Source organism: Patagioenas fasciata, chromosome 2 (assembly GCF_037038585.1).
Source record: "Patagioenas fasciata isolate bPatFas1 chromosome 2, bPatFas1.hap1, whole genome shotgun sequence".
Classification (NCBI taxonomy): Eukaryota; Metazoa; Chordata; class Aves; order Columbiformes; family Columbidae; genus Patagioenas; species Patagioenas fasciata.
Genome location: NC_092521.1, coordinates 28,574,811 through 28,598,378, shown reverse-complemented (window position 1 = coordinate 28,598,378; position 23,568 = coordinate 28,574,811). Strand labels below are relative to the sequence as shown.

Below are 23,568 nucleotides of genomic sequence, written 5' to 3'. Positions count from 1 at the left end.
AACACTATTCGGATATCCCAGTCACCCTGTTTCATGTGATATAAAGTTTTTCCAGTTCTATTTTATCTTGCTTGAAACAGAAAAGTCAAGAGCAGTTCAGTACTGGTTACTTACTCAATTGTGTTCCTGTCCACTTTTCCTGTCATATTAATGCCATAGAACTGCTGCATGGCAGCTATAGCTGATTGCATGGTTTCTGCAGAGCGCAACACCGACATTCGGGGGTCAGTTGGTGGAAGGTAGCCATACTTTTGTAACCATACCTGCAATGACAAGTGCAGTGGCTATTAAATAGAAATTAGAGGTAAATAAATGCTCCCTAGTAATTAGGTTTTGTACCATATATAATGAAGCCTCTAATTCACCAAGCATAAATCTTGTTAGTTTGGGGTTTTTTGTTTGTTGTTTTTTGTTTTGTTTTGTTTTGTTGTTTTCTGGTTTTGTTTGTTTGTTTGTTTTTTGGGTTTTTTTCCCCAGAGAATAAATTCTTGGGGGCTTTTATTTCATCTCCTTTATTAAAGATTTTGCTGTTTTAAGACTTACAGTGTTTTCTATCCAGGAGCCAGCTGTCTATATTATCTGAAACTTGTCCTTCAACTATTTATTTAATATATTGATTTATTCAAAGTCACAACTTAAGCACATAACCCTGGCCTTAGGCACTTCAAGAAATTTTTAAAGCAGATAAAATATAACATCTACAATATATGCCACATATAATCGATCAGCCACAGAGTACATAAGAATATTCACCAACTACAGTAATAAATCCACAACAGCTCTCACACAGTTACACTATATTGTTATCATCTCTCAAAGAATATGAAAGAGAGGGTGGGGAGATACTCAGCTTTCCGAGAAGAATATTAGAATCACACACTTAAGACAAAGCAGGTGGCCAGGAGATAGTGAAGCAGCTGAGTCTGTGCCCACTTACAGGAAACTCCCTGATAAGAGGATCTTCCTTTTTACATTGAGATGGATTTAATGCCAACCCTTACACCCTTAATTGTGTAGAAGTGAGAGGGAGAAAGTATGGTACAAATAACTGAAAGCTTTATGGATTAAATCCAATATCTTAAGAACACCTGGAAAAAGCCCCTGAAACATGCTGTCCTCTTGAGGCAATATTTCACAAACAAGCAGCTGCAGTTAGCTTAATGTTTCTAAGCTTTCTCAAAATCTAGCCTATACAAAGCAGTGTAAGACTTTTGAGGCAATGAGAGCACTGATACATCTTTAAAAAGGTCTTAGTTTCTCATCTAAGGACTAACTACTCACTAGAATGAAAGGTACACTCAACACCTCTCTGCAAGACACAGTTAAATTGTCTTGGTGCAGCTTCACTCTCCCCAGTAACAAAGTACTTGTGGCCTCAGGAATGTGATCTTCTGTTAAAAAAAAATAACTATAGATAGACAGATAGATAGATAAACAAATAAAAAATTGGTTCAGCCACCTCTTTCAAACATATCACATCCCAGTTCAAGGATTCTGAATCATTATATTAATTAATGCTATCCACCCACTCTCCCCTTACAGTGTTTTGGGCTCTGACTGCCTCATGCAACACTTGTGCGTTTTTTATCTGTTTATACTCACTGTTTACATACAGCCTAACACCAAACCGTGTAGCTGCAATTTTCAGCCTTCAGTTTAGCTTGCAGAGTCCACTCAATTCAACTCTGTAGCAGGTTAACCATGTTAATGGCACACTCCCATTTTACAGACCCAGTGAAAAAGCTCAAGATGGATCAATTACTTGCTATGGTTCACTTCACTGATGCTGAACATGTGTTATAGGTAAACATTGGCTCAGTGTAAATAAAATATGAAACTAGCACTGAAGATATGTTATGAGCTCAGATATTTCTAATTTAAACAGGTTTACCTTCTCGTAGTGCAGTTCAGACATAATCTCACCAATGTCTGTGAGCTCCACACAACAGGCAGATACAGAGCAGATAGGATTAAGACCCAGCCTAACCTCTTTTACCTTCACACCTTCTTTATATACAGGAGCTATTCAGAATAAGAACAAAATCATGCTTAATAGATAGGAAGATGCTCTCATTTCCAGTATAAATGAATCCTCACAATCAGTACCTACATCCAACTTTATATACTCCTGACGTCTTGCACTTTTCAGCTTCAAGGGTGAACTTGTGAGCACTAAGTTTCTGCTAGGTTTGGGTCACCACACAAATAATTTTGCACAGAAAGTCTGTTTTGCCTCCCACTGTTGAAAGGTTTCTCTGAAAAGCCAGCTAGCAGCGGAATGATAGCAAGAGCAACGCAGTATGTGGAAACATGAGCATGGAAATAAGAGATCAGTTTGACACAGAGTGGGTTGATTTCCGTGTAGCGAGTTCTTTTGAGTTACTATCTACAATAGTGTATTTAAGAATGGGGTTATTTTGAGATTCATCTTCTCAAGTCATTGCATAAAAGGCAAAGGAAACGATGTCATAGACAGTGATATTAAAACAAATGATCAGTCAGGGAAAAACATAATTCTGAGCAGCATGTCACTGTTGTCTAAAATGATGCCACCTTCTTGTCACCTGCTCAGCATGCATTTGGAATACAGACACATAGCAGGGCTTTTCATGAAGTTCTCTTTAGGGTACTAAGGGCACACAAGATTGCTTGATAGGCTTGTGAGGCCACCTATCACGTCTCAAAACCATCCTCACTGTGGGATAACTGAAAGAGACAAACGTGGGGTTACAAGTAACCAAATTTACAAGAAGCTAAACCTTCACATGTCTGAATTAGAAAAGCTATAAAGAGAGAGAAAAAAATATCTTGGGGTGTACTGCTCATGGGAGAAGGGGAGAGGACAAACTGGCATCTAGCAGAGTGCCACTGCAGACACAGGAAAATGAAAAGAGAGGTGGCTCAGAAACAGCAGGAGAGAACACTGTAGCCTTTCCCTTTCTAAAAAGACATAAATACAAGCTAAATACAGGATGCCTTATAGTCACTCGCTATCATTGAGCAAAGGAAGTAGACCACCTGGGTCTTCCTTCAGCCTTCAAAATAGCAACCAGAACACACAGCCAACATACCAGAAAGTCAGATGACACCCTGAAAACAAGTTTCTTTTTTTTGAAAATTCAGGCAAATCGACGTCCAAGGCTAATAACCGGTGAATGCTTGAGAACCAGTAGCATTAAAAGCTATTGGTATTATCTCCTTGTGAGAAAGGATCATTAAATAAGAAAAGAGACAACAGATCTGGTTCCTGTTGCATTCCTCAGATTCCTCAGCTTTCTATTAAAAATTTTGAAGGAGCTTGGCCCAGTCTGCCAGACACCTGAAATACGCCCCTCAGATACTATTGTGCATAGTCCAAATGCTGGGAACTATGGAGGAGAAGTTTAACTTTAAAGTGAAGTCCAAAATACATAGGTGGGTAAAACAACAAAGAGGAAAAGAGTCAGAGTGAGGCAGTCACAGCAGGAGAACAAAGGAGAACAAATTTCTCACTGCCTTGTATTTTTGAGGCAATCTATTATGACCACAAAAATCTCACCCCCCCACACCCAATTAAATTTATCCCTGCCTTAATGCACTTCAGCAATGACAGTATAGTGTTGGTGAACCACCTATAATTCCGAGGACCTCATCTGTCTTGGAACAAGGAAATGGTGAAGTAGATCTATCTAACATGTAATGTCTGAGATGCCAACAGAGACCCTTTACATAGACTCCAAGATCAGTGATATGTCCCATTCCTTTAAACAGTTTAGGCAGAAAAAATACTGCTATTTCAAGTGAAGTTTTTGGATGGGAGTTTCTTGTCCTGTAGGAAATGAAAGCCGTTGTAACCTCTCACAGTAACCACAGAAAAACACAGCTGGAAGACAACAGGCTCCATCACTTCCCTCCCTATTACAGTACTTTACTACCCCACTGCTCTGAAGTTTGCCTCTGTGTTGAATCTCCTTATTATAAATTAAGCCTGTAACTTCTCATTTTACCTGCTACAGGTGAGGGGAACCAATTATTCCTCTCCCCTCTGAAGCAGCCTTTTATGTATTTGAACTCTCTTATGTGAGTCACACTTTTTAACATCTTTATACAAACTAAAGAAACCCCTCTTGTTTAACCTTATTTCATTGTCCACATCAACCTCCAGCAAAACAGAAGCTAAAATCTATCTTTATTAAGCATCTGCTTGCACTACATTTTTATGTTAGTTCCCATTGTCAGCTTATTATCAAACACTGGAGAATAGCTGAAGAGTGCTATTAGTAGTTCAGAAGAACATGGACACACAAACATTTCATTTGGCAGGGAAAAAAAAATGCTTAAAAATATTATTTCTCACTAATTGAACTTTAAGGCTTATGTCCCATTTATCCATACATTTTAAAATAATAAAACTATGCCTTACACACACTTTTTCAACCAGAAAAATTCCTTCACTTTCTCTCCTCATAACTGTAAGGAAATTGTAAGAAAAAAGATAATCAGAACCCATTGGTGATGAAACCTGTAGAGATATTAGGAGTTTGCTGGAGACCTGCCATTTCTGCAGGAGCCTATGGAACCTGTAAGTGCTCAGTACATGAGTTGTATCACTCTCCAGATTTTAGATGTCATCAATGGCTTTTTTCTGCGATGATTAAGAGATCTTTTCATTTTGTTTTTTAAATGTTACTTATACTACGCTCTACAGATCACCTGGCTATGGATTAGATAGCATTTTGTCACATGGCTGTATGTTCATCTCTTCTAAAGGATAAAGCATGAGCTATCTTAAAGTATATTAAATACACCAACAGACTTGAATCATTCAAATCTTTGCTAATGTGGGAAGAAAGAGTGCTCTCAAAAACAGTATGTTGACACCAAACTGTTACTAAGAACAAAGAAAACCCATATATCATCATTAAACATTAAGCAAGAACATTACAAAGATAATCAGAGTTCTAGAGATCTTACTAATTTCTAAGATAAAACTTATCAACAAATTGTTAATGTTCCCAAATGACAGTGTACAGTATAAGCTGCAGTACAATTATGTTCTATGAACCTGAAAGCTTAGTAAATCAAACAGTCTAATAAAGCACGGATCAAAACAATTTCATTAACACCATCAGTAGTGCAGCTACCTATCATTATTATTCATGTATTCTTGTTCCTTTTTTAGATTTTATGATGAAAAAAACCCTCTTATTTGTGCTGAGTAAAACTGTGAGTTTTCATAATTTCAAATGATTTTGACTTTTGTTTTATTAATACACTTCCACTAAAGATCACAGAATCATAGACTGGGTTGGAAGGGACTTTCCGAGGTTATCTAGTCCAACACCCCTGCAATAACCAGGGACATCTTCAACTAGATCAGGTTGCTCAGAGCCCCATCCAGCCTGGCCTTGAATGTCTCCAGGGATGGGGCATCTACCACCTCTCTGGGCAACCTGTGCCAGTATCTCATCACCCTCATTGTAAAGAATTTCTTCCTCATGTCTAGCCTGAATCTCCCCTCTTTTAGTTTAAAACCGTTACCCCTTGTGCTGTTGTAAAATGCCCTTCTAAAAAGTCTGTCCCCATCCTTCTTAAAGGCTCCTTTTAAATACTGAAAGGCCGCAATAAGGTCTTCTTGGAACCTTCTCTTATCCAGGTTGAACAACCTCAATTCTCTCAGCCTGTCTTCATACGAGAGGTGTTCCAGCCCTCCTGTTCATGGACCTTCTCTGGCCCTTCTCCAACAGGTCCATGTCTTTCCTGTGCTGAGGGCTCCAGAGCTGGACACAGGACTCCAGGTGGAGTCTCACAAGAGCAGAGGGGCAGAATCACCTTCCTTGACTTGCTGGCCACGCTTATTTTGATGCAGCCCAAGCTATGACTGATCTTCTGGGCTGCAAGCACACATTGCTGGCAGTCTTTCATCCGCCATATCCCCAAGTCTTTTAGCGCAGAGGTGCTCTCAATCCCTTCATCCCCCATCCCGTAGTGATACCAGGGGCTGCCCCGACCCAGGTATAAGCCCTAAGATACTCTAAGTGAAATTATTTAAAATGTCTGAGTAATTCAGGAGACTTATATTTCAGAAAGCATACATTTAAGTATCTACTTGACACTGATCATCACAGGATTTAGCAGTTCGAGTGCTGATGTAATTTTGAAAAGACATTTCAATGGCTTTTACTATGGTATGGATAAATAAGCTAACTCCAAAATTAGAATCCATATGACTAGGTCATTTCTCCATTAAGGCCAATTAATCATGGCTAATGGCTTGTTTTAATTACAGACCTAACTACTACAGCTAACACTGAATTGCCAGAAACAACCTTACAGCCAGAGAGATAGAAGTGTTTACACAGAGCACTATAGGCAATCTTCTGTTTTTTTTCCTACTTCATATCTGTAATGGCACCAGTTCCTCATTGGTGATTTTGTTTGTTTTGTGGTTTTGTTGTTGTTGTTTTTTTTCTGTTTTGTTTTGTTTTTTTAACAGAAGACACTGATGTGAACTTACAGAATGGGTATACTGTGTAACTATTTGGTATCTATCTAGTGAGAAAAACACTTCCAAAAAAGGGTATATAGCAAGAACATATATTCCAGGAAAGTCTAACCTAGTCTATCAGAAAAGTCTACAGAATGAGAATAAGAATTATCATAGATAACATAATAGGTAAATAGCTATGATTGGCTTGTTACCTATCATTGCAATTTGAGATAACTAATCCTTAACAGGTAAAAAAGAGCTTGTATTTTCAGAATACATTAGTCTGGAATGCCTTGAATTTCACAAACAAATCCACTTACTAGAAATTGTGTATCAGGGTGGAAAGACTTGAAATAGAAGGAATCATGTTCAAGCCAAGGAACTATCTTGTTTGTCATTATGAACATGCCAAATAAAAAAAAAAAAAGTACCAACTTGCAAAATTTACTTCTCCAATGACCTGAACTAGAAAGTGATCAACTTTTTTACTTGTGAGTTGCTGTGACAACCCCCCCAAAAAACAGTTTAGATGTGGTATTGACATAGTCTTAGACACATTAATGACTGTAAACTTTATTGTGGATTACAGAATTTGTAATAAGAGCTTAATAATTCAAAAAAGTCTGTGGGATGTCTAAGTTGCAGATTGTACTATTGTAAATACTTAGATGTGGTACTATAATAGAAGTAGCAGAGTTGAGCTGGCATAAGTGTATGGTGACTGAGATACTTTTAGAAGTGAGCTTCTGGTCCCAGTGAGAGGTGTTTTCATTGCAAGAGTCAAGGCTGCAGCCCAATTCCAGAAGCTTTGCTCGGTTAGTGATTCAAACTAAAGTCAGATTCCAAGAAGTAGCAAAAGTAAAAAGGCAAAATATAGTCAAAACTGTTTGCTGATTTCCTTTCATTTATAATTCAAGTTTAGCTTAAATATACTAAATCCTCTGCTTTACTGCCACATTTGTCCATGGAAAATATAATGCATCTTGAAAGCAGCAGGAATGCAAGGTGTGAAAGAGCAGCCAGGAGCACCAGGACAGAGCCATTTGCAGATTGCAGACAGGTGAGGGCCAGTAAGTGTCAGACGTAGGATCTACATGCTAAGCTGCTTGAGAGACTCTGAAATACGCTTGGAACAGGGATCAAATACTACCCAGCTCCAAAGGCAGGAGATACATTGTTCATTTACTACTTTTACTGAGTGTCTGTACTGAGAGTGGGTTAGTGTTATAACAACTATGACACAATTCTTGCCCTGGAAAGAAACTCTTTGTACCTTGATCATTCCCTGTAACAGTATATGCACATTTATAACTGACTGCAGACTGTGGACCTTATTCATTAATGCTCAGGGAAATTTTCTCCAGTCACTGACAGAAATCTCTGGAGAAGTCTGGCATGGACCCAGACCAGTGGAGACACTTCCACAAATAAAACTACCAGTTCTAGCACATGTAAACACTCAATCATAGAACATATGTTAGGGGACGCTGTCCTTACATCTTATTAGAATTTCTACAGCTTCTAGGAAAATATGAAGAGCTCTGCAGGGCTAACGATGCTGTGTTGGATAATATGGCTGGATGAGGCATGACTGCTTCAGAAAAAAAACAAACAAACAAACAAAAAAAACCAACAACAATCTAGGGCCATTAAGACATTTAGGGATTGAAGCATGTCTCCTGTGAGGAAAGACTGAAAGAGCTGGGACTGTTCAGCCTGGATGAAAAAGGCTCAGGGGGGATCTTATCTATATGTACAAATACCTGAAGGGACGGAATAGAGAAGATGGAGTCAGGGTTTTTTCAGCAGTGCCCAGTGACAGGACCAGAGGCTATGGGCACAAACTGAAACACAGGAGTTTCCTTCTCAGCATAAGGAAACGTTTTTTCACTGTGAGGGTGACTTAGCACTGGTACAGGTTGCCCTGAGATGTCATGGAGTCTCCATCCTCAGAGATACTGTAAAGCCATCTGGACATGGCCTTGGGCAGCCCTGATTGAGAAGGAAGTTGGACCAGATGACCTCCAAAGGTCCCTTCCAACTTCAACCATTCTGTGTGATCCTGTGATTCTAGACTGAAGCTCCCAAAACTGTAATGTCTTTAAGACTTGTAGAATCCCACTCATACTGGCTCAAACATAGAAAAGTCCCTGAGGAATTAGAAATCCAGGTAAGTCATTACTGATATTTTTATAGGTTGTTTTTTTTTTTTATTTTTTCCCCAAGGTCTGCTGTAATAATTGCTCTAAAATTACTCCAGACTAATTCTCACATGGTCAAACAAAACAATAGATTCTTTTACTGTGTACACTACTCTCAAACTGAAGTGAATGTATATTTTAGCTCGCAGAGAGAAAGGTGCATAGGTGCATACAGGAACGTGTCCCGAGGCTGCCTGATTTCAATTAGCAATTCAAACAGACTGTTCAGCTGGCTTCATTGCAAAACCTTGGCTTGAAAAAGAAGACTTCTAACTTTGGCTAAGCATGTACTCCTTGTGAATTATGTTTATTGTGACTGATTTTCTTAGACAGACACTCTCCTCATGGATAAGGGAAGGCTTCACTTGGTATTAGAAATCACATGCTTGTAACCAGTGTCATTCCAAGACTTCCAAGACATGAAAAACAGTATTCATCAAGGAGGAAAAACATGCCTACATGTTTATTTTCTTGAATAGCCAGCATGTTTCATGGGCCCTCTTACCTTCAGTCAATAAGGCATTGTCAGTGCTCCTAACATGAGGACAAAAAAGTGGACTGGCAGAGAATCAGAAAATATCAAGATGGGAACAACAGTAATTATTAGTATTTATACAGTAGAAGACAGATAGTTTGCTATAAGAAGCAACAGAGCTCAATTGTGCTACGTTGAAAAAAGAATGGGAGTCAATTCCTTCATCAAAAATAGATACTATGTATTTCGATGTGAAATGAAGAAACAGTTTATAGGAAGGAGAGACTAAAAACCATTATGTACAAGTGGTATTGAGTAATTTGATCTTTTAAACAAGATAAAGTAGAAAAAATAAAGAGTAATTCTTCATGGTCATCCATAGTCATTGAAAAAAAAAAAAAAAAATTGAGGGAACAGTCTTGAAAATAACAACCTATCTAGCAGAGTGTTGCAAGATTAGGGAAAAATGTCCTCTTGTTCAAAAATGAAAATAAGTGCCAGGAAGTTAATTCTCCACAAAACTCTATTTCTACAATACCTGTTCAATAACATATTTTATTTATTCATCTGAAACTAAAGAAGAATACGGGTGCAATATCAGAACTTTTTGCCTGATAGCTAAGCAGTCTGATTTCTGGAACACATTTTGCAAGGACTGTGGTCTGCTCATTTGACAACCATCATATTGTGGGGTATGGAGGTTGCCCACAAGATTCCATAATACTCAGTCCTTATAAGGCTCACTTTATTTCTCCAACCTTTTACTTTTTTTTTTTTTTTTTTTTTTTTTTGACTCTTTCCCTCTCTGTGTATCTTCTGAGAGGTTACTCATGAATTCATAAGGACTGTCTCACTACTTCCATCGCCATCCTACAAGCAGCAAAGTCTCAAAGTGCTTGGCACTAGCTGGGAATGGCCACAGACTATTTTAGGCTCTGAGCATATCATTGCAGTCAATCAAGTACTTCAAGAGGGAGGCATTCATGTCAGCAAAACTTAACAGTAACACAGGATTTTTCCTTATACACTGTAAAATCATTCACAGCAGCAGCTACACCACACAAATAGAAACTATATACTACTATAAAACTAATGTAAAAAAATCGTTTATTTGGTATATCTTCTATGGCACAATTGTAAACTACAAGTTGCCACATTAAAAAAAAAAAAAAAAAAAAAAGAAAAATATACCAACAGTTAATAAACCAAAAAACGCATTAATCAGCACTGTATTTCTTTATATGTTCCAATAGGTTGCTTCAAATTATCTCATTAAAAATATTAAAACTTTGTTCTAAGACATTTACATAGGAAAAACAAATACATAGTGTACCAACAGATGGTGTTGCACTACTTTAAAAAGGATGGTGGGAAGGTATTCCATAATAACAAAAACGAAAGGTCAAGCTACAAAGTTCCTTTAGGGAAATGATTATTCAAACTATATCGGACACTTAGTATTTGAAACCATTAAACAAAAAATCTTTACTATTATAGTTTATGCGCGTTTAGGTTTACATCAGTGAAGTAAATGAATTTCAAGTTAAACATCTATAGGAAATGTGACATGGCCAAACTTTTTTTTCCTCCATACCATGTCTATTTAATTTGCTTCATTATAACATTTTTTCCTCATTTTATAGACATAATAAACATAATATTTTGAATCATAAACACATCCATTAAATATCTATGCAAATATTTCCCATATAGATAACAATATATTGAATATTATTTTATTTTGGATTAAACTAAAACTGCATTAAAGCAAAAGAATAGAAATGCAACAACATATTGCATATTTTTTTCAGGATTTATACTTCATAGTTTTTTTACTACACCTTTACAGGTAAGATTGCATGTAAATTCATACTGTACCGCACATAAACAATGTTTGGAAGTCTTTGTCTTTAAAAAAGAAGTGACTATGCCAAAGTTAACAGCAAAGTTGCCTTCAGTGGAAAAAGAAGTTATTTAATTGAATGAGATACTTCCTTTATTTTGTTGAATGTTAATTTTATTTTTTTTCCTTTCTGTGCTTTTTCAGCAACTAGTGACACTACTACTTGCAATAAGTTTTTATGGCACAGTATGTTTTTAAATATAAATTGATAATCAGCTCATTTTAAAATTGAAAACATCTTATTTTCTGCCTTGTGTTTTTCGAAGTCAGATATATAAGATGCAAAATTTAAGATGCTGTGCTTCCTTGCTGAATATCATTCCATATTTTAGAAATGCTTCTTTTTTTTACAATTAAGCTGATATAAAATTTGTGATATTTTCAGTACTACAACAGCTCTTTGAAAAATCTGATTCATGTTTTCCTGTAGAAACATATAGATAGAAGATGAAGACAGATTTTATAAGTCACATAAATTGTATAGAATTTGTCACTTCCCGGTGAGAGACAGGAAAAGACTGCAATGATCATAAAAAGTAATACTGTCATTTCCCAAATTACTTTATTTGGTCCACACAGCAGAATGAAAACAACAAAACAACCACAAAACACCACAACATAATTTGAAAGGAAAACCTTGTAACTGCTGCAAAGAGGCCAGGGACCTGAAAGAGCAGAAAGGAAGTAAAATCCCTGAAAGGTATGATTTGTTCTTTGGAGCAATTAATCCAGCTGGGAGGAAAGAGGGCAACATTTTAATTCAGCCACTCTCTTCGTGTTTTGCAATGAAGACAATCCACACAGCTATCTAATCAGAAGCTGTAAGAAGGAAAAGAAACAGGCAGTACAGAAACCACCTTGTTCTCTGTTCTGTCCTCTTTTAGTTTCTGACTTAGTCCACGGTTTTGAAAATGTTAGTCCAATAGAAGAGTTTCCATGGGATATTGATCTGTAATTAATGTTTCCCACTTTCATTTCCAACCCTTCTTCAGAAAATGCCTGTGGGAGATGACTGTGCCACAGGGAGCGCAGGGATCAATAGGAATCTAGCACTTCCATTTTTACATAATTGCTTCTCATGATTCTTTCTGATAATTTATGCAATTTACAACTGTCTTATTTTCCTCTTGTACATGTGGTTCAAATGGAGACAGGCAGTGCTCTACAACTGAAGAGGTAACAACAATACTGGTTAAACGTCTTTAACAGCGATCACACATCTGTCATAAATTCTGTTTAGCATGGATCAAAATCAGTGAATAGAGTAGCTTTTCTGTATAGAGTTCAAGTAGCAAGAAAAGGTGAATTTACTCTGGGTAAGTAACTATCCTTGCTTCAAATCACGACTAAATCTGTCACAACTGACTGCTGCAATGGACGTTATGGTGAAGACAAGACTGAAAGAGTAGAGAAAGCTGTCTTGCTTGCTATAATAAAGACATATCAATTCTGAAGTAAAACATTATCTTTTCTTGAAACCACCTCTGTGTAGATTTTTGGCAGAATAAGACCAAATCAGGCTAGCTGTATTAGCCTGTTACTTTCATAAAGATAAAAATGTCCTCATATTACTTTTGATAAGTCTATTTTGCTTGCAGTACACTAACTTACCAGCTGTCTGCAATCCTTCTGCAAGTAGCAGAAAGACTGCACATATTTTAGTGCATCTGCAAGTCTCCTTTTTATGTCGTCCTCTAAACTCTATTTTTGTTAAAGGGCAGGATTACAAAAATAGAAGTGGGGAAAGGGAAGTGGTGAATTGATGCAAGTGAGGGATGTGACAAGGTGATTCCTGCAGGCAGAAAGGGACGTACAGTAATTGCTTCAGAGCAAACCACAGGATTATCTTTTATTAGTTCCCCTATGGGCTATCGTCATGTGTATTGCAATTTAAAAACGTAATAGAACAATTTTAGCTTTGCTTAATTAGGACCTGATGCTGTGAATCCCTGAGTACTCTCAAAAGCCGTAGGTTCAGATGGATGTGTAGAGCACTCAGTACCCGGCAGAACTCAGTCAAGTGCCTCTATCAACCAACAAGATCAGGATTTATCTATACTTTTATATATATATTAAAAAAAAAAGCAAGCAGGGTCAAAAATCAAATGAAGTCCTGCAAACATTAGCTCCCCACCAGACTGAAGTACCTCAGAACTGCAACTAAGGAACCAACACCCAAAAACCCTCCAGTCTATGACCCACATATAATGAACAAACAAATACAGATTATGTTCAACATGGCATGAACTGGTTAGGGTATATGGCTCTCGTCAATCCTATCCCAAAACAGAACAGACATACAAAACATTTCCAACTGAGATCTTCCAATAGGTGGTGGACATCATGGAAGAAGTGCTCTTGTTTTGCTGTATGACAGCTAAACTAGAACTTATTTTAAACACTTGGCAATGTTTTTTGACTTCCTATGGGTTAGAGCTGACAGTATGTTTTTGCATTGTTTGAAGATGGTATCTGTATGATAAACATCTGCACTATAAATTTCATTTTTATCAAGCATCCTCTCCTTTAGCTTAAAATAGTGCAATTGACCTTCATCATATCTGTTCTAAGGTTCAATTTATTTATTCTAAGGGTTCAATTTATGTTTGCCACAGGCTTTTTGCTGTAAGAAATTTTTCACAAAATAATCTCTCTTCTTACTTCTAAGCTAAAGAATATTCAGTTTGAGAAAAGTGATAAAGTTACCCATCCTTTTTTTAACAATGAGAATTTCATATTACAAAAAAGTAGAAATTCCTCATGTTAGCTTCTAATTTTGGAAGGCTGTACAAGATCAGCTTTTAAAGCAAAACCAGCTTTCTAACTCAACAATCTAAGTTGGGTTATTGTTAAAGGCATTTAAAATACATCATTAGGATTCAAGTCTTTTTTAGTTTAACAGTGGATTTAATAATTCAGCCATTATTTGAACAAAAACTGGTGCAAAGATGACTTTCTGAATCTACAGAAGAGTACTTGAAGTGCTCATGCTGCTCTTTGATGATCTTATAAGGACGAGCAGGGATATGAACAAGACTTTAATGAGAAGTTCATAGGGAGCGCATGCAGGCTGTGAGGACTCACATTGCTGAGAAAACTACTTGTAGCAAGCACAGTGATATAAATAGGGGCTCAGAGAGTAGCAGCAACTGTTATTTTCTTTCTCTTCATAGCAGAAAGTCTGAAGAAGCAGTGATGGAGACCAAGTTTGCAACTTGATCCAAACTTGAATAACGTTTTTCTATTTTACAAGTATTGAAGGACAGAGCTTCAAAGCTACCAAGCACATGTTAGTCAGAAGTAGATCCAAAGACCCTAAGACATCATCTTAACAGAAATTATAACCAGCTTTCAATTGGTTGTTAAAGTACCTATAGTCATTGAAGCATCTCATGTGTCCTGTCCATGAAGTTCAGCATTGTAACTCTTAGGAACCTAAAGTTGCCAGACGGAAAACTGGATTTTTCTCCTCATTCAGTTTTACAGATAAAAAGTGAGATATGGTCACATAGGTGTACTGCCAAACAGTGAGGTATGCCTAATGGAATGAGAGTCTTTAGCAAGCAGCATTTTTAGATTAATCAAATTTAACTGATCTGTAGTTCCCCTTCCCTTAATTTCCTCCTTTCTAGAGCAGAAAAGCAGACTTACTTCAGCATCAGGTAAGTTTTGCAGATGACATGTAAACAAGGTAAAAGTGAAGGATCCGATAATGTCAAAAGCTATTAAACGATTGTATGTGCTGATGTCAGGGTCATTATCCCTACCACATAAACTGATAATCATGATAAATAATTGGAAACTAAGTACGGGACTAAACATGGTAAATGTCACAATGGATTGTCTCAATGGTACTTTGTCTCCTGCCTTAGTAAAATCTTCCTATTGGACAATTATGGAAAAATCTGGCTATTAGGGTAAATTCATCAGTAAAAAGTTTGGTTAAAAAGCAATTTCACTTCAAACTTTGCTGTCCACTTCTGCATTAATTTTTTAAAAAATAAAAGAGAACACAGCTTTTCTTAATCCTAAAGCTGATCCTATTTTAATACAATCCTTTGCAAAAAGGCATTCCATTACTCACATTTCTCCTCACCCTTTTCTAGAATTCTCTCTTTTCTTGATGAATCACTTCCTGCGATGAAGTTGTCAGAACCTAACAAACACTATGTAAGAAAACAGTAATGATATTAAAACATTTCAGAATTTTTAGAATTGTTTCTTAAATGTCCTAGCATTTTCCTTTTGCGGTACACTGAACAGATGTTTTCACTGGGCTGTCCAAAACATTGCCCAAGTCTCTTCCCTCAGTGACTACAATTAATTTAGAAATCTGCAATGTGTGAGAGAAATTCAAATTATCCCCTCTAGTATGCATTACCTTATCAGCACTGAATTTCAGCTGCCACCCTCAATAAACTGACAACCATTCACTTCAATCCACACATTCTGAGAACTGTATTGTAGCACTCAGGAAATAATAACCTCTCTCCCCCTTTCTCCAAATAAATGCAAAATCTCATCATAAACTGACTTCTCAACAAAACCTGGGGGAAAGACTTGCAATGGTAAGTAGCTAACGGAATAAGTTTTGAAGTTTTAAGAAATATTATTTTCACTGGTAATGTGAAAATCAGGATGGATTGTCTTTTCCCTAATGGATGTGCTTTATTTCAAAGCAGAATTAGTTCAGGGAAGTCCTATGACCTTTACTATGAAAGCAGATGATCAACAGACTTCTATGAGAACAGGTCTCATGTTATTTTCCTTCTAGAGGTAACACTCATCTTAGAGATAATAATTCTTTAAGAAGAGGAAGATGTGATGTGATACCTGTACAATCACCATGGCAGTAGCCATTAGACTTGCAGTTTTGCATATCAGGATCTAGAAATCATGTGTCTTTCTTTTGTGCCTGTTCAGTTTATGTCAGCCTCACAAAACACGTGGTTGTGACAGCAAAGAGGTAATGCTTATTGTAAGAGAAAGCTGTATATTCAAGCCACACTCATCATTTGAGTTTGGGAGGTCTGGCAGTTGATGCCTCCAGGGAACAGTGCACAAGCCTGAACGAAAAAAAAGCAGCAGGGACTGACAAATAACAGGACACAAGTCTGCAGAGGGATTAATATAGACTAGTCTGGGGCTGGAAGGAACTAGAAAAGATTCATGTGGTTTTACTGAGTACTGAACTGCTTTGTAGGAAAAAGAATCTGAGACAAATGGATCAGTCTGCTGCTGAGGTCTCGGGTGATGTATTGGCTCAACGGCTGTTTATATAAATGGCTTCATTTGTACACACAAGGTCTAGACAGGTGGAAAACACATATACATCCCTTCAGACTTAAGCAAGTTTTCTGTCATTTGATTAAAAAAAATGCTAAACCTTAAAATCTGCTTGCAGGCTCAGAACGAGCTATTTATTTTGTTTACTTCTGTAGGGCACATAGGGCAGCTGACATACCAAATTCTTCTTTGCATGTCACTTTTCATAATGGAACACTTGAACTAAGTCTTGTAAACCCCTTACAACTAATTAGTGTAAGAAAAATATATATCAAGTTCTGTTCTGAGTCTTGTGAAGGTCTTGAAATATTTCAGATAGTGCCAAGTAGTGCACAATTCAGCATTATAATAGAAATGCTTGGCAAGACTTCTTTTTCTTCTGACACTAATTTTTATGTTCTCCTTTCCTTCATCACTTTAAAATATTGAAAACTTCTAACACCAGGAAAGTATCTGAAATCTTTCGGAAATGCTGCTTTGATTCTCAGATTCTGTATTGAAAATTTTGCTTAAAACTTGATTGTCCCCTCATGTAGTATGGATCCAGTACTCTCAGGCACTAGTCTGCCATTCTGAAAGGCTTCTAGAGTAGCTGCTTTTTTCTAGAAAGGCACAGAACCTAATTTTGAAACGATCAGACATAAAACTTAATTTCCACACAAGACTGGAGAAGTTTTATTAGGGAGAGGTTAATTCAGTACAATGTGGGCATGAATCATTGAAAAAAATTGAAATAAATCTAAATGTATATATATGTAACTAAATCAACTAAATACATATATGAAAATGCTTTACTATTTGTTCATCTTTTAACTCACAAACCTCAATTACCTTCAGTTTTGTCCCAGTGAAATTCTCTTCTAACCTACGAAATACCAGCTAAGATCATCCGTGGAAGCTATTTTTAAAGAACATCCAAATAGACCTGTTAGTAGAAATGGATCTTTCCTTATTTTAATGTTAGAGATATGGGAATTCAGGTTATTTTTCCAGCATTTTTACATATATTTTAGGGAATAGACTGCCTCAGCTTATTGAATTACTTTGTATACTGCTTCTTATAAAACTTGTTTAGAAACTGCTTAGACAGGATTTGCTTAACATGAGTAAGTTTGTTTAGCATAACTTCTGCAAGCTGCAAACCTTTGAACTTTCTGCTTGGTTAAGTAAAATAGGCCTCAGAGTCTTCAAGCTAGCAGATAAGGGAAGCTGCATCCCTGGAGATAAGTAAAGGAACAGAGCTGCGTCTAACAGAAGACGAAACAGAAGAACGTTTTGATTTACCAAAAACTTATTTTTCTCTAGCTGCAGCTGTAAAATAACAACTGAAGGTCAGAACTTTGATTGATGGTCCACCTGATGAAAATGAAGAGACCCCATGAAGAACAGGAAGATCCCAGACTCTAATTTTGCAATTGGTCTAGAGTGATGCAGGGGAGGTGGGGGCTTGGATTGGGGGGGGGTATAATTCTCCAAGCTTTTTTCCACTAAAGGTCCCTCTTGAGGAGGCACCCAGCTTGAGCTGCTCTACCCTGTATCTTGCAAAGAAATTATTTATTTAAGAAGAATTTTTGAACCCATGCCTGAGTCTCTGCTACAGGAAACCTAGGGGAGAAAAAAAAAAAAAAAAAAGCAGAAAAACCCAAAACACAACAAAAAACAACAACAAAAAACCCCCACTTCCTAAACAGCATATTTCATTGAAAAAACAAAAACAACAATGACAAAACAAGCAAAAAAATGAAACAACAATTTATACTAGGGTATACAGAATTTTCCCATCAGAACTTCATGATTTTTTGAATTTTCTTCCAAGTCTGAGCATGGCTAACACTCACATTCATCATCTTACATCTTCCTGTTTTCCTGGGTCAAATTTTTTCACATGTAATTGCACGACACCATACACTCTGGTGAATATGAACTCAAACTGCTTGAAAAGCATAGACTCCAAAAATGGGGAAAAAGAACATGACAGATAAAACAAGATAGAGGCCTATATAGAAAAGCAGATAAAAATGGGAGGCATTAATCCTTGTGATCCAAACCAGAAAATCTTTTAACTGTCTTCTTTGCCCTTGCAGAGTGGCCGGCTCATATATGTCACAAAGAGAAGAATAACATGGAAAATTACAAAAAATCCTCAGAAGTCCTCAAGTAGTAGCTTAAGCTGTTTAAGTCCACAGCAGTATCTCAGTGTGAAAATATGGTTTTATCTGGAATAAAACTCTTCATGTTACAACCATTCTGGTCAGTTAGAAATACATAACGAAAAAATATTCACAATATGTAGCCTGTGTACAGTTCCACCTGACCTACTGTGCTATCTTCCTGATGAGAACCTAATTTAATTTTCCAGGCTTTTGATTTTAACAGAAGCATTTCAAGATTATCATTTGATGCTTGCAACTGACACTGAATATGTGTTCAACTCCACTATTAGATTCCTCAGTCTACTTCTGAGATACTGCTGTGGACTTAAACAGCTTAAGGTACTACTTGAGGACTTCTGAGAATTTCTTGTAATTTTCCATGTTATTCTTCTACTATTAATTACTACTCTGAAGAATTACAAAGTATATAAAAATATATAAAATGCTTATCTTCACAGCTAGTTGCGCATGACTGAACATCTCAGTTATTGTGAATATAAACTCTTTTAAAAATCTCAAATTAGGAACAAAAACAAGGAACAAAAAAACAAACCAAAAAAAGATCCAATACACATAAATAGCGCAATACATCTAAGGTACAAAAAATACAGTGAGCTACTAAAACCACGTTTCTCTTTTTTATATTAATAAAGTGAGAAATCCAAAAACATGGATTTTCCAATTGGAATTGCAGACAGACTCTACGCATACTGATTAAACTAAAATACTTTACACATATTCACTGTGCAGCCAGATAGAAATGAGTTATGAATTTCACAGTGTGTTTACATTTTACTTCTATTACTGTTACATTAACTGTCTCACAGTTTCCAAATATCTTAATGATTATCACTTGACTCTACTTACTGTCCTTTACAGGTACATTCCCCCCCTGTTCTACTGTTTAGAATGCCTTTCATTTAATAAAACATACTTGCATTTCAGTTTACTCTGGCATTCAGTTTTATTACGGTAGGGACTTGTTGTTTTTTACTACATAAAAAAGATACAAATTGGCAGCTAGGCAGAAGGTTTAAATTTGGGCAGGGAGTCTCCACAAGCACAGTTTTACTGAGGCATTTTTCATGTCCTGTTATCTCTGACAGTGCCCATAGATCTATATGACACCTTAATCGTTTTACTGTAAGTGATCCCGGTAACAATGGCTTGGCTTTCATTTCAATAACTTCCATCTTTACAACAAAATCTGTACATAATTAGAAAAAGAAGTCTGTGTTTCACTGTGTAATATGTATTAAAGTAATGTGTTTGATGTTGCTTGTAACACCCAAGCTCTTGTTGATAACTGTGCTTCAATTACCGAAGTGAACTGTGAACACATTGGTTTTCACAAAGTCTGAAGTTTATGCTGTTTTTTCAACACTTGGTTATGGAAACATGGCATTAAATCCAGACCCAGATGTTGTGCCTGTGTGTTACATATTCATGTAGACCTGCACATGAGGAAAAGTTTAGCTTAAAGCATATGGAAGTCAGAAGTTTATTATCTAAATAGTATATGATTACAATTGGGATTAAAGTGGACTCGCCAGACGTTTACTCTTGTGCAATGCATAAGAGCAGCATCAAGGTAGACTAGGTGTCAACTGCTTACTGTCATTCTGATCAAGAATTGATAAATCCTACTTTATTAATATTTTCAGAATTTCGGTAAACTATGACCACTATTTTGGAGATACAGTTCTCATTTCACTTGATTTTGCTGGCAAAACTTTTATCAACTTTCTGATACGTAATAGTATGATAGGTGATTTTGAGAGTTATGTTTTCAGATAATGACCAAATAAAGCCAAAGTTTTTTATGAGCCTACATTTTACTGACCCAAAATTCAAACACAATCTCAGTGACAAGGGATCTGACAAAGAATCTCTAAGCAAAGCCATCTGTGATAACAATCTGATGTGTTCAGCTTTAGAAAAGTCAGTTCAGAAGGACAACATTGCTTGACACATCCATCACAACAAGACTCAGCAGCCTGGATGAAGAATATGCTTTCTTTTAGTCTGATCAATCACACAATATCAGGGCAATGTCTCAAAATACTACAAACAAGCACTAACATGTTTGCAAATATTGATTTTTCTTTGATGCTGTCACCTTCAAATGTACATAATACTCCAGTTTGGCAGATTACTTCAAACTATTTGACATCTTAGAAAGAGTGAGTTAGAAAAGTTATCAGAAAAAATATTTCAGGAAATAGTGTTCTCTTTAGATCAGTTTTTATAATGCCTCAAAGTACTTGTAAAAAATGTCTATTTTTTAATAGAAAAATAGGTATATGTTTAAATTCTGGTTATCTCCTTACAATGCTGTTCAGTCCAACAAACTCCAGGCCATGAAACTATTTTGAATTGTTTTATTCCTTCATAAATTACTCAATCCCATCTATGGAGACAATGTCCTTCATCAACTTTTCAGTGCTTCTGGTCTGCAGGAACACTTTCACCTTCTGTATGCCTCTTCAAAATGTGAGAGCAAAGTACAATAACTTACATTGTGCTTTGCTCAGATTTTGTCTTTTTCCATGGACACGCAAGAAAAACAGATACAGCAGTCAGGCAACATTTGAGTCTTGAAGGAAGCTTGGTGCTACTTTTTGGTGGTGCCAGCTTTGTAGCTACACAAATAACTATGAAAAGTTCATGTAAAAACAGTACATGGAATTATGTCCAGATGAAATGAACCCTGTTCAGAATTAAGGCAAATTATGCAGAAAAAACAGTAGAAGCAACACTACAGAAAGCTACAGTGTGATAGTCCAGGCCATGCTGCATTTGAAATCAATAGCAAGCACTATTTGATCTCTACGGTACAATGCTCTAAGGCACACTAGCTCTAACCAATCAGTCAGAAGTCTATGAAAGAGTATAAGTGTGGCCCCAACTCTTCGGTTACTTCCCACTGTTGAGATAATATATAATAATAATTTATCTATTATGATAATTATTTATTTGCCAAAATGGAACACCCAAGTAACATTGAATTGAAGAATGTATTTATTTCTTTAAATAGTTCATGCTATCTATTTACTACGAATGGCATTTACCATAAACAGAATATATCTTCCAGAAATACTACTTGCTCTAATTCTTTCACCCATGTGTAGGTGTTTCTCCTTTTCATTTTATTAGCACTAAGAGAAAAATTCAGTACTAATCATATCTAACATCCTGACTAGATAGTCCTCTGGAGCTATCTAGTGTAGCAGTCTACATATAGAATCATAAACATTAAATAAAATTGGAGTGTGAAGAAGATGCTCAGATCTATGATAATTACTGCCACTAAAAATATAGTCGCAGTGGTTAGATGAGTCAAATATGATGAGAATTATTTAAGGGTTATCACATCTCTTAGCTGCTGTAGTGCTACCTAATGAGCACTATCTGCAAAAGTCACCTCAAATGCCACTATTCATTCTAATTTCATTTTGAGGAATGCTTCAGAATGAGTGCTCCAAACAAAATGTGGAGTGTGATGTGGACACAACACTGACGGTGTGATGACACTGTTCATGTACGTTGGTTTAATATCTCTAAGTCCCAGTGGAATGGTAAGGAGAAGTGAATCACCTAAGGCTGACCTTAGGTTAAACGGTAAAAATGTTTTGCTTCATCAGATGTGCCATGGGTTTCTTTAACAAAAACCAATCATGTAAAAGCAAGGCACTTCTTGGTAAAACACATGGCAACGCCTTATAGCTCTCTAGCTATCCCCCTTGGTTGTGACATTTCTAATATATCCTTCTTTCCACAGGGGTTCCCCTGTATAACGAGCAACCACTCCTGCAGAGTCACTGCTGGGTCAGATGCACACTCAGGAAGTCTCCAGTCCTATCTCTTCTATATGGTGGTGGTTGTAGCTGGCACATCTCTGTGCCAAACTCCACACAGGTGCAGCAGAGGGCGTTTACTGGCTACCCAACAGCTGTCATTCCTCTGTAAATAAGGGAGCAAGACATCTTGTTATTGTTCTACTACTAATATTTTGCATGCTGCTTTGAAATAGATAGTGTATGAATTGTGAAAAAAAATGCATGCCATAGTTTGGTAATCTTTGTCTTGGATTAGAACAACTATTATAGCAAAGTGTTTTGCTATATCCAAGAGGAATTCAGGCTCGATGGCAGCTCATTGCTGGAAGTGGTGCAGCTCCATGCCAGTTGTAACAAAGTCCAGTTAGGACATTTGCATTACAGTGCTGCCTCTGCATCTAGTGTGCAATGATAACTACTGCAAACAGTGCACCCCCCTATTTAAGCTCAGTGCTCTCCAGACAGTCATGATGAACAGTGACTCACACATTTTTAGAGCATGAAATGTATCCAACCTTCCAGTCCTGGAAGCTTGCACCAAGCTCTCCTCAGCCCCAGCTAAGAAACATGTATCAGGCAGGAAAGCCAGGCAAAAGAAAATAAAACTGCTGCTGTCCTAAAAGTTCTTTGGTATCACAGGCAACCAGTGCCAAGTCAAATCATACCACTTGGAGTCTTTTCACCCATGCCCAGAGACTGGCTTTATGAGAAACCAACCTGGCTTGTTTGCAGCATCCACCGCTTAAGATATGCCAAACATACTTGTTAACAGCTGTGACTCTAAATCAAAATATCTCTTAAAAAAAAAAAAAAATCACTTACAAAAGATAAGAGCTTCCAGATGGTACAACTGTCAAGGCAGATCTATTTCTGATTCAGTTCCAGTTACCTTGATAGTATTGTCTTTAGTATAGATGCAGACAAAAGAAATCCAGAAACGCAACAGGACAGATGAGATTTGAATTTCAATTGTAAGGTTTTCTCTTTTAATCTTGTGATAAAAGTCACTTTAAAATAATGTAACATCCTGCTATTGATTTTGAAACATAATATGCAGCTGTGAGTTGTGGATACAATTAAAAAGCCCAACTCTCAAAACAGCAAAATGACAGCAGACTGGTATTTTACAATACAGCCCAGCCAATACACACTTCAAGCAAAAGCAAAGCAGAACTGATACAACTAAATTTTCTAGGAAAACTGACAACTCTAAGATAGGACAATATGTGAAACAGAGAACCT

General features: G+C 36.8%; 1 protein-coding gene across 2 annotated transcripts in view; it reads right to left on the bottom strand.

Annotated features, from left to right (window-relative positions):
• The window catches only part of MMP16 (matrix metallopeptidase 16), a 177,451-nt gene that overhangs the window by 94,014 nt on the left and 59,869 nt on the right, over positions 1 to 23,568 (bottom strand). The window contains exon 2 of one of the 2 annotated variants that reach the window (XM_065830111.2): positions 115 to 263. The exons of the other annotated variant lie outside the window; for it this stretch is intronic. Coding sequence (XP_065686183.1) covers positions 115 to 263 — 149 coding nt within the window. The remainder of the gene's footprint in view (positions 1 to 114; positions 264 to 23,568) is intronic. 2 annotated transcript variants of the gene reach the window in all.